Here is a 12,803-nt window from a genome sequence, read left to right on the forward strand (position 1 = left end):
ACTTGTTTGGTTTTGCCGGTAGGCCTAGAAATTTGGGTTGTTACATTGTGGTTTCTATGGCATTGATCTTTCTTCTAATGTCAGCTCTCAGGATTAATTTTCTGGGTGTTTGGATAAAACTCCCCTTATGATCATCAGTTTTCAGTCCTATGGGTTTTGACTTCCTCCTTTCCTTTGATTAAAAAAATATTGATGCTTTTACCAGGGTAATAGGGTAAAGAGTAGAGGACATGAAGAAAATTAGACACATCTATGACTTCAGAAGCTCAGAGGTAAACAACCAGTCTTTTATTTCCCCATAAAATCATCATGCAGAATATTCAGTATTGCAATAGCCAAGGATGCTGGGACACATAAGAAACAAAGTCATTTCAAATTCAATATCGAATCAGTCAAGCAGACACTAAGGAGATCATTCATGAGGGAAACAAGGATCGAGTAATTTTCTTAGAAATGGGTGACTGTCTGCCTTTCAGCCCAGTCCTGGACATCTGCTTTGGCAAAAAGGAGGTAGAACATCAAGCCCAAGATGTTAATAGCAGCTGAAAGCAAGAAGACATTTCTCCAACCCACCTCTGAATCCTGGAAGCAAAAAAAAAAAAACAACAAGTGATTAACTATAACTCAGGTCTTGTCCCTCATGGCTTAGAAAGAACAACTAGAAAGTCCCTCCCTTAAACCTGCTTCAGCCTCCAGGGGGACTTTCTGGTTGCTACCTGTGTGCCAGGAACATGTCTGCCTTGAGGCTGTTGAACACTATTAATCAAAATATCCACTTAAGTTTTTGCTTACATGCTAATTTTTTCCCAGTGAGGTTTTCTTTATCTACTGTTTAAAATGTAAATCCTGCCAACTTTTAGGTGACCTATTCCCTTTTCCTAGGAGCTCTGGTAGTGTAGTGGTTACCAATCGGGCTGCGAACCTTAAGGGCAGCAGTTTGAAACTACCAGCTGTTCTGCGGGAGAAAGATGAGGCTTTCTGCTCCCGTAAAGATGTACAGCCTTGGAAACCCTATACAGGGTCGCTTTGAATCCGAACCGACTCCACGGCACTTAACAACAACAAACAACATTCTCTTTTCCATTTCAGTCTTCCGTTAGCTTTTACTACAAAAAAAGAGAATCATTTCTTTTACTTATTTCATTTGCTTTTTGTTGGTTTCCTTTTTTATAGACTTCATGAAGTAAGAACTTTGTTTTGTTTTAATTCCTTAACAGGGCTTGGCACTTGCTAACATGGTAACTTGATCATGTTTCAACACATTTGTTGAATTGCTGCATGGACAGATGAATAAATGTGAGGGGCGATAATAAAGTCATTTTGCACTCTTTTCTGGCATTTTGGTAGTCAGTGGTTGGAAAAGGATTTAAGGTTCAAAAGACAGCCAGAACTTGATGTCCTAAACCATAAACCAAATCAAATCCACTGTTTTTAATTCTGACTCATAGCAACTCTACAAGACAGAGTCAAACTGCCCCAAAGAGTACTCAAGTTTATAACGTTTAAGCAAGCTGACTGCCTCATCTTATTCCTGCAGAGGGGCTAGTGGGTTTGAACTGTCCACCTTTGGGTTAGCAGCTCAATGCTTAACTTACTGCATTACAATGGCTCCTGAGATCATAAATATTACCCTTTCTATATTATTCCCCATTCATTTCCCTGATTTAAAGCTGCTGCCATAGAGTCAATTCCGACTCATAGCATATACATAGATAGAATAGAACTGCTCCAAAGGGCCTCTCCTGAAGAGTGGCTGCTGGGTTCAAACCATCTTCAGTTAGCAGCCAAGAACTTTAACCACTGCCTCCACACCTCCAATTTTTGTACATACTGGTTGAAAATATGAGGGGAAAGATGTAATGGATTATATTAGTGTGAGTGCCATTCATGTATTTCTTCAAGGAATGTCCTATAGGAATAAGATTCTTATTTACTCTAGTCATCAACTGGATTTTTTGTTTTGTTTTGTTTTGTTTTAATTGACAAGCAGATGCAGTTTCTAGAATGGAAAAGTCTTTGAATGTAAACACTAATAAGCCATACTGGTGAGAGGAATTTCTGTGCTAACAATTCAGGGGCATAAATGTGAGAGGCGAGTCACTCTTTCACTCCATCACTTACCTAGTATCTCATTCATTCATTCAATTAATATTTATTGAGAGTCGTGATTTGGCACTGTAGAATAAATACTGAATTGCTAGCTACAAGGTCAGCAGTTCAAACCACCAGCCTCTACTTACAAACTCTATACAGGGTCATGATGAGTCAGAACTGACTCAATGGTACTTAACAACAACAGTTAGTATGACCAAGTTGCACCATTTTGTCCAATTCTTTTATGGGTTTTGCCTTGATAGTACTGCATCCTAGAAAGTCCCTCAGTATAAGGCAAACCAGGGTGGTTGGCCACTCTATTCCATAAGAAGAACTTCAAGATTATTGTTAGAGCATCTGATGTTTAGTATAAGAGGTTCATCTTATACTAACTCAGAACATGCAAACTCATCCAACTGAGCACTCCTCCTCTCTCACTTGAACATGGGTGCTGTCCCCTGGTTGACCTCTAAAAATCCTACATACATTCTTGGAGGTTTTTATTAAGGATATTTTCTTCAGAGTTATGGTCTCACCTGACTGATGAAAAATCCAGCAGTGGTGGGAGAGATGGCTCCTGCTGTGAGTAAAAAGATTTGTGATAGTCCCTTGAGAAAACCAGCATGTCTATGAGAGAGAGAAGAGGGGACATATTCCTGTAAGCAAAGGCTACATCTCACCTGGACTGCTGCATTGCTGTGCTTGCTGATCACTGGGAAGTCTGGAGTTATGCTACACTTTGGAAAAAACTGAATGACGTAGACTGAGTAGTTATTAATATAATCTTGTGCCAAGTCTGAGACTTCAAGACACACCTTGCACTAACTTGTCAACATTATTCATAAAAAATGAATGGGACCAGTTTATATGATCACTTGGTTTCTGCTATTGAGCTTGAGATTGCAGTCTTGTTTTGGACCCAAAAGGCCCATATTGAATGAGATGATGGCTCCCCTGATATCTCCCAGGTATCTGCACTACCTGAAGATGAAGCTTGTTCTGTGTGACTAAAGGAACTTAGGGTGCTACATGTAGAAGTCTCAATCATCTTAGACCTTCACCTATATTTTTCATCCTGCTATAAAGTGTCCTTTCTATTATCAAAGCCCTGACATGCACATACTATGTGGGGGTCTCATGAGTCCTGTCAATCATCCAATCCAGTGTGACTGCTGCATTCCTCAACAGAGAGAGTTTTGGGGCAACCTCAGTCAGTTGAACTATGATCATGATGTTGAGATGTTAGAAGTCACTGACCACTCTTGGTTTTACCAGGGGAAACTCAGTGATGATTTGGGTGTAGGGCTGTTAATGGCTTTTCCTGTGACATGTTGCATATGTCATACCTCATCTCTGTGTTAGAACAAGTTTAGGGCTCCTTGAACTGAACTGAGCTTCTATGAGGATGAGGCAACGGGGTTCCTACCGAGGAGCAATATCCAAGGAATTAACAAAGGCTCCTGAGTAGCACAAGCTGCTGAGGGCATAAAACAGCACCAAGAAGATCATGAAGGTGCTGGCGCTGGATCTGACCCAGTACAGGGACACCACGATCAAGGATGGGAAGATAACTCCTGGCATGAGGAAAGACACAGAGTAAACAGGTGGCTTCTCTGAACATTCAACATCCACCCTTGTAATTGCTCCCTCCTTACCTATGGCAGTGAAGAGTTTTCTTACGGTGATGAGTCTAAGCAATTTTCTGGAAAGAAGAAAATCTGCCAACAGACTTCCGAGGATCATGAAGATAAAGGCAAACACAGATGGCAGGGAGGACAGGAGCCCACTCTGAGGACCAGAGATGAGGTGAGGTGCAGGTTCTCATCCCCATTCACCATGATCCAGACTGATTGCCCACATCTATAACTTTTCACTAAATACTCAGTACAATTCATGTTCATCATTATTATTGGATTGAATCAATATCACTGGTTTGTCTAGAGAGAAATATGCAAAGGAAGGACTCATTTTGCAGAAAAGGATTAGTACACTTTTCATAGAGATCACCTAGAGATAGATATTAAAAAGACTGAAAGTAAGTTAAAATAGGCAAAGGATTTCAACAATTTACAGAAAAGAAAGATAAGTGTTTACTAAATATATTATAAGATACTTAACTTTACCTATAACTCAAAAACTACAACAGTAAGAACAAACCCAATCATTGAATGATTACCAAAATGTAAAATAAAATGATAGGAAAATATAATTTTTCATAGAAAAATAGACAAAATTCCAAATGTATTCAGCAGGTTTTGTGATGTGCTTGCAGGGAGAAGTGCTCTCTCGATATTTTTAGTGCCCGAGAGTCTCTGAGCCCTGTATGAGGTCACTGAGGATTGCAATTGGCTCCTTGGCAGTGGGTTTGGTTTTGAGTTTTGTTTGGTATGGATAATGAGTGCAGGTGGCAGAGTGAGGTAAGCACTGAGCTGCTAAGTGAAAGGTCAGTGGTTTGAACACACCAGCTGCTCTGCTGGAGAATATAAGGAAATTGGTTTTCAAAAGAACTTACTGTCTCCTGAGCCCTAGGGAGCATTACTCCTCTGTCTTAAAGGGTTGCTATGAGTTGCAATCAACTTTTGACAGTGGGTTTGGATTTTGGGTATGGAGGATTTTAAGGTTTGAATTGTATTTCCCAAACAGAATTATGGATGTCCCAACTCCTGTACTTATAAATGTGAGTCAATTTTTAAGTAGGGCTTTTCTTTTATCACATGAAAGAAGTTAAAGTGGATCCCAAACAAACCTGCTCTCTTATGAGTGGTGCTGTAGGGTAAGCACTGAACCACTGGTGTGGCACAATAAGATAAGCACTGGGCCACAAGGTGGGTTTGAACCATAAAGTCATCAGTTCAAACTCACCACTCACTTCTTAGAAACCCTAAAAAAGGATTTCAACAACAACAACAACAACAAACTGCCTCCCTCTCGAATAAATTTTACAGAATGAGAAAACAGACATGCAAGGGAAACACACAGGGGAAGACAGATGCCATGTGAAGGTGTGGGTACAAGCAGCCAAGGCACAGGGTCACACCTCTGAGTGACAGAAGGAAAGACCCTCCCTGTAAGCAATGCCTCCCATACTGTGCCACAATAAACTATGTTCTTAAATGCCAACCACTTATGGAATGTTTTTGTCATGGAAACACTAGGTAACTGAGACAGGACAATTTGACAATATATAAAAAATTCATACCTTTGACTCACCAACCTGGTACTCAGATATTTACAGCAATCATTTCAGAAGTGTAAAAAGATAAATGAATAAGTTTTTCATGTGGACATTGCGCAAAAACATGTAAAAAACTAAATAGCACTCAGCTAGCAAGTTCTTCTGTACTGATAAGAAGCCTCTCCAATGTAGTTAAGTGGTAAAAACTAATATAGGAAATAAAGCAGAATGCAATGTTTTGAGTGAAATAAGTTGGGTAAATAAGACTATGCATTCACTTCACATATGCTGTCATTTTCAGAAAGAAACCAAGAACAAACAAAAAACTTGTGTGCTAACTGGTCTCAGTGATCAGAGTAGGTTTGGGAACAGGGATGAGAGTATGCATTATCAATCTGCCTTTTTGTATATTCCTTAAAATGCCAAAGTTTCTAAACATATTAGGTCTCTAGATGGCACAAATAGTTTGCTTCAGTTATGATGGTTATTGGTTTGAACCCACCCCATAGCTCTGTAGAAGAAAGGCCTGGTGATACATTTCCACAAAGATTGCAGTCAAGAAAACCCTGTGAGCCAGCTCTACTCTCATACCCATGGGGTCACAATGAGTTGAATGGTCATGATGGCAGTGGATTGAAGTTATTCAGTAATCAATCAGTAATTTAACCTGTAAATTAAAGTTTATTTAAAAAAATACAAGTCAATTTTGGTCTCATTCCAACAGCCAGGCTCAGAGTGTCATTCTTTCAGCCCTACTTTACGGCTTCTCTGCACCCACGGTCCTGATTCTCTAGTTTGGTGATTCTGGTTTTATTGCCTGCTTCTGGCCATTCTCCTCCTTTGAAAAGACCCCAGCTGCTCCTTTCAGTACTTCAAGCCTGCTTGCATCATGACCCTATTTACTTCCCAAGTTACTTCTCTGTTGGTCACTTAGTAGCTTTTCACCAAAAGTTCACTCAGTATGAGAAAGCTACTTTTTAAGTCAAAGTGTGATGTATAACAATGATCCCATGGCCTGGTGAATTGTCACTAACAGGCCTCGGTGTCCTACTGCACTCTTCCCCACTTTGTGACATACACCTACTGGAATTAAAAGGTTTCCCTAAAGCAATTACGGTATCTATTCAATTTGTGAAAACACAGGCAACTGTATACATGTGGACACTTTTCTCCTTGTATACATTGTACTTGAAAAAAATGTTAAATTTTTATTTACCAATTTAAGTATGAATCAATTGGTACTTGATGTTTTATTAATAACGTCTTATTCAGCATCACGATGTCTAGAAGGTAGAATCTGTTTGTTGTTGTTGTTGTTAGGTGTCATCGAGTCAGTACCGACTCATAGTGACTCTATGCACAACAGAACAAAATACTGACCTGTCCTGGGCCAACCTCACAATTGTTGCTACGCTTCAGCCCATTGATGCTGCCACTTTGCCTGTCCATCTCATTGGGGGTCTTCCTCTTTTTCTCTGACCCTCCACCCTACCAAACATGATATCCTTCTCCAGTGACTGGTCCCTCCTGACAATATGTCTGCAGTATGAGAGATGAAATTTGGCCATCCTGGCCTCCAAGGAGCACTCTGGCTGCACTTCTTCCAACACAGATCTGTTGGTTCTTTTGGCAGCCCATGGCCCTTTCAATATTCTTCTCCAACACCATAACTCAAAAGCACCAATTCTTCTAAAGTCTTTCTTATTCACTGTCCAGCTTTCGCATGCATATGAAGTTATTGAAAATACCATAAGTTGGGTCAGGAGCACCTTAGTCCTCAAGCTGATATCTTTGCTCTTCAACACTTTCAAAAGGTCTTGTGCAGCAGATTGCCTAATTCAATATGTAATTAAATACCTTGACTGCTGCTTTCAAAAGTGTTGATAGTTGATCCAAGAAGAATAAAGTCCTTGACAACTTTAATCTTTTCTCCTTTGATAAGAAAGTTGTTTATTGATCCAGTGGTGAGGATTTTTGTTTTCTTTACATTGAGATGCAATCCATACCGAAGGTTGTGGTCTTTGTTCTTCATCAGTAAGTATTTTAAGTCCTCTTCACTTTCAGCAAGCAAGGTTGTATCATCTGCATGTCACAGGTTGCTATTGGGTCTTCCTCTAATCCTGATGCCATGTTTTTCTTCATGTAACCCAGCTTCTCAGATTAATTTCTCAGCATACAGGTTGAATAAATGTGGTGAAAGAATACAACTCTGTTGCACACCATTCTTAATTTTAAACTAGTCAGTGTTCCCATGTTCTGTTAGAACTGTTTTGTTGTTAGGTGCCATCGAGTCGTTACTGACTCATAGCAACCATATGCACAGCATAATGAAACACTGCCCATATCCTGGGCAAGCCTGACTATCATTGCCACACTTAAGCCCATTGATGCTGCCACTTTGCCAATCCATCTCACTGGGGGTCTTCCTCTTTTTCTCTGACCCTCCACCCTACCATGGATGATACCCTTTTCCAGCTACTGGTCCCTCCTGACAATATGTCCCAAGTATGAGAGATGAAGTTTGACCTCCTGACAATATGTCTGAAGTATGAGAGATGAAATTTGGCCATCCTGACCTCCAAGGAGCACTCTGGCTACACTTCTTTCGACACAGATCTACTGGTTCTTTTGGCAGCCCATGGCACTTTCAATATTCTCCTCATTCCATATGTTACCAGTAGAGAGCCTTGTGTAACGAAATAGAATATATTGAATATAAAAATGTCATGTTGCCCATAAAAAGATGTCTTTCTATCAATACCAAATTGTCCTCAACCTATACCTACCTTCTACAAAAAACAGCATGTCCCATTAAGGTCACTAAGAATTCAGGTTAACCAAATACATTGGGGTCCTTGAGCTTAACTCCTTTATATTGTACACATGGAAGGCATCATATTACATCATTAAATATTCAAGCAGAAAAACACAAGGAGATTTCTCAGTACTTACGATTGTGAGATCAGTTTGAAGTACAGAGCTGATAAATGTCGGTGTGTATGTCAAGATGATTTGAAAACTCCAGGATTGACAGAAATGTGAGATTAATATGGCCCAAACTGGTAGGGATTTGAACATAGCCCTAAGGGGAAGAGATTGCGCTGGAGAACAATCCTGGAAGAAAGCACAAATAACTGCCCACTCCATCAGAAACAGGGGTTCTCTGCATTGCCCTATTTCCATCAGAGACATCCAGGCAGACATAGCAGAAAATGACAGAGGACTCACTAGTGTACCTGTTGGGCCAGTGCACACAAGATGTATTCCTTCTCACCAGAGCTGATAAAGGGATGATGCATGGGATCATCAGAGATGAGAAAGAACCACAGAAGACAACAGACAGAGCCAACTGCACCTAGAAGGAGAGAATCCAGGGAGCACTGCTTTGGAATTCTTTCATTTTGACTCTACCCAGAGATATTACTGTGCTTGACAGAATGACTAGACTCAATTCTCTCTCCTTCCTCTATCTGTATGCTGTCATTGCCCTATCATTAATGGAAGGTACTTCTCCACCTCTTGATTTTGAACTTGTCCATGTGACTTGCTTTTGACACTGACATAAAATCATTGGAAGCCTGGAAGTGGTATGATTTTTTTCCTAGTCCTTCTGGGTGGCCATTTGAAAGGGAAGAACATATTCTGGTTAATCTACTGTCCAAGTAATATGAGAAACATAGATTGCAGATGTGCTCAAATATCCCACAGAATTATAATAATAAGTGATGGTTGTTTTATCCCACTGAGTTTAAGGAGTTTGGGAAATGCATTATTCAGGCTATAGCTCTTGCTTGTTCTTGCTCCTTGTGTTTGCAAATGACCTCACTGTTTCAGGACCAGTTAGTATCTCCCCTTCTAGTCATACTTTCCTTTTCAAATCTTTCCATAACACTCCTACTTCAGTGAAAACACCTGAAGTTAGCAGCTCAGTAGTATAGATAACTGATGACCCAGAAAACATCAAGACAAGAACTGAAACTAATCTTCAGCAAAGCAATTTTTTCTAATATAGACATTAATAAAGTGATGAAGAACTCAACCTTATCAGGATTGAATAAATATATTGCTGATTTTTAAATTTACCTTTTAGGATCCTGAGAAGGTACAAAGTTTTTGTTCTGCTATTGGTGCTGTGGGTTAATACACCAGACTGCAAAGTCACTTGAACTGCAAGGTTGGCAGTTCAAGCTCACCAGCTGCTCCTTGGAAACCCTTTACAGGGTCACTATGGGTCTGAACTGACTTGACGGCACTTAACAAAAACATCTACACATTTACTCATAAATGTCTGAGCAGTCTCCATACACCAGGAAGTATGCTGCAATCTAAAGTATAAAGTTACAAAGACACACTTTTGCCAACAATTAATTTAAATCTTAGAAGGGAAGAACTGTCGTTGTTGTTGCTAAGTGGTGTCTAGTTGGTTTCAACTCTCAGCTACACTGCTTAGGGTTTCTGAGGCTTTATATCTTCACGGGAACAAAAAGCCTTATCTTTCTCCCACAGAGTGGTTGGTGGTTTTAAACTGCAGACCTTGTGGTTTGTAGTCCAGTGCTTATCATGTGGAGCCACCATGTCCCAAAAGGGAAGAACAGATATAAAAAGTTACAATGCAGCACATTGGAGTTGGAGGATTTTCATATTCATTGAACAAACATATAATGATTTCTTACTATGTGTATGCTGCTTCGTGTTTTTCTAAACTATAAGCACAGTAATACTCTCTCAGTGCTTGAAGAGTGTTTATCGTGTGTCCTTTTGAAGTTTCTCTAGCAAGTGATGGAAGGAGGATGTGCTCTAAGAATATAATTTTGTATTTTTTTTCTCTTGAATATATTGGTCTTGAATTAAGGGAATATTGAATGTAAGGCAATTGTTGTTACTGTTAAGTGCTGTCAAGCTGGTTCCCACTCACAGGGACCATATAAAGGGTTTCCAAAGAGCAGCTGGTGAGTTCCAGCTGCTGGCTTTGCAATTGAAACCAACCTTGGGTTCCAGTACATTGTCCTGCAGCACCACACCAGGGCTCCATAAGATAATTAGCACCTTTGACAGGGTGCTGTCTGACCACTCTTGTATCATTCATGGAAAAGATTTGATTTATCCTTCTCTGAAAGGTTTCCACATTACACAGATTCCATCTTTCATAGGTTTTACTGTATCTATCTATATGTGTGTGTGCATGTACCTATATGCATATGAGTACATTTGTTATTAAGTCCAGTTAAGTTAATTCTTAACTTATATATATAGTGAAAACTACTATGGGACTTACTCTAAGGAGGCAGGCAATTTGCAGGTGGGATTTCAAACATACGCAAACCATATGTGAGAGCAATTGAAAGGATTCCAATTAACACCAACAAAAGTCAAGATTGTGAATGGCCTCAGGAATAGTCCATGCGTCTTGGAAATTTTTTGTAGCATCTCTCTGGGTAGGATGCTCCCTCCTGAGTCTTACATGGATCGGTCCTGTCCTTCAGTTGTACTGGTTATTTCCACATCATATGATCAGTTTAGGTTACATTCCTACAATATTCTGGTTATTGTAATTACTGAAAATTAAGAGAAGCTAGTGAGCATTATTTAAATTATAGTCCCTCCAAGATATCAGTTTCCACTTCTCAAGAAAAAAATTACTCCATAACCTTATAGGTTCAATTAGGAATCCTAAAATAATGTTATAATGATCTTCAAATCATCTAGTAATAAGGCTCATTCTAGCTTGGCAGTCAGGCTACTGAAATGTAAATGTCATCTGGAAACCATCAAGTTTTATTACTCACCACATTATTATCTCTGTACATTTTCAATATTGGATATATAGGTATGTATATCTAATAAGATTTGGTTAACCATGGCCAACTTCCATGAAGTTGTCATACAAAGCATTTTCTGTCATCTAATAAAACTCAGAGATTTGAAAGGTACAACTCACCAAATATATAGAAGACATAAGGCCATCCTAAAGCCTGGCAGAGGAGACCACCAACAGCAAAGCCAATTAAGGGTCCCAGCAATAACCCTGTACACAAGATGTGAACATATTCAGTTGAAACGGTCAGGCTTTGGAGTCTGTGTACTTCCTCTTATTTGACCCTTTGACAGTTTGCATAGTGAATTATAAGTAGGAACTTTAATCCAGAATACTGATTTTCAATTTCTGTTCCTTCATTCAATAATTCTGTGATCTTGGACAAGTTACTGATCTCATTGTGTCCATATTTTCTTCTGTGTAAAAAGGGAAAAATTATTTTGTTGATATTAAGTGCCATCAAGTGAGTTCTGACCCATAGCAACCCTGTATAGGATATCCGAAGAGTAACTAGTGAATTTGAACCACCAACCTTGTGGTTCAAACTGACCTTGCAGCCTAGCGCATTATCCTGTGAAGTAATTTTAAACACCTGATTAATAAGATTGCTCTGTGGTTACATAGCAACAATAAGTGTGGAGTATGTTATCGTAAACAAATACAAGTGTAACATGTACATGTTTAAATAAAGTTTTGGCATGTAGAAAACATTCCATTATGACTAAGATAGTGGTTTATTGCATGTTTATGGAGAAAGGATAGTTTGGGTACAAAGTTTGGCTCAATTGATTCATTATTGCAGAGTACTCTGAACAGTGAACATGAGAGAAGGATTAGGATATCAATTACCTGATGAGGCAATGCTGGTGAGCTGACTTCTTTCCACTGGAGGAGCCCATTTGACCCAAATTGGAAATTGACCTGTTGTTACCATAACCTAGGGAAAAATTCATTCTTAGATGTATGCATTCATGCTGGAACCACTTATAAGTTGAAAATCTCCTGGTACCTGTGCTATGCCTTGGACAACCTGAATGACAATGAACAATGTCACTCCAATATCAGCTGCTGGTGGAGTCAAGAGGATCATGATTGAGGAAATGAACAAGCCAGCACCAACCACACGCTTAACTCCAAATTTTCCAGCCACATAGCCAGCAGGGAGTGGGACCAAGAAAGAGCCATAGTTGAGGGAGCTGAGGATGATTCCCTGGATTTCAGGACTCCAGTCATACACAGGGGCCTAGAGGACAGAGAATCACATTTAGACATCTTCAGTTAGTCTTGAAAGTCTGTTATGATGGCTTAAAGGCAAAAATCATCGGGGGGGGGGGGGCATTCATCTTGTTATTTTTCTCTAATTCTTCCAATCTACCAATTTCATTCAAAACCTATGTCTGTGACCAGCATACTTTCCCCCTTTAGCCTGGCCTACTAGCCAACCATTTAAAATAAGAGGGACTGTACAGAAAGAGAATAGAAAAATTTATATGAAATGTACTGAAAAATATGGACACAGCAAAGAGAAAATAGACATAAGTCTGCTACATCTATTTGTAGAGATCTTCATCCATGTGCGTATTTACATATAGTGAAACCTGTAAGAACTGGAACTCGGCACCTCTGCATTGGTTTTCAGGGTCTCACAAAGTTTCCACCTTTGACAGGGTGCTGTCTGACCACTCTTGTATCATTCATGGAAAAGATTTGATTTATCCT

General features: G+C 39.5%; 1 protein-coding gene across 1 annotated transcript in view; it reads right to left on the minus strand.

Moving 5' to 3' along the window:
* Positions 1-447: 447 nt before the first annotated feature.
* LOC102831556 (putative small intestine sodium-dependent phosphate transport protein-like) overlaps positions 448-12,803 on the minus strand; it is a 37,610-nt gene continuing 25,254 nt past the window's right edge. The window contains exons 4-12 of the mRNA XM_006872885.1: positions 12,094-12,327; positions 11,934-12,021; positions 11,208-11,294; positions 8,506-8,624; positions 8,222-8,383; positions 3,750-3,882; positions 3,521-3,668; positions 2,631-2,721; positions 448-582 (exon numbers count right to left, since the gene is read on the minus strand). Of these exons, the coding sequence (XP_006872947.1) occupies positions 448-582; positions 2,631-2,721; positions 3,521-3,668; positions 3,750-3,882; positions 8,222-8,383; positions 8,506-8,624; positions 11,208-11,294; positions 11,934-12,021; positions 12,094-12,327 (1,197 nt within the window). The remainder of the gene's footprint in view (positions 583-2,630; positions 2,722-3,520; positions 3,669-3,749; positions 3,883-8,221; positions 8,384-8,505; positions 8,625-11,207; positions 11,295-11,933; positions 12,022-12,093; positions 12,328-12,803) is intronic.

Source organism: Chrysochloris asiatica, unplaced genomic scaffold (genome assembly GCF_000296735.1).
Source record: "Chrysochloris asiatica unplaced genomic scaffold, ChrAsi1.0 scaffold00213, whole genome shotgun sequence".
Taxonomy (NCBI): Eukaryota; Metazoa; Chordata; class Mammalia; order Afrosoricida; family Chrysochloridae; genus Chrysochloris; species Chrysochloris asiatica.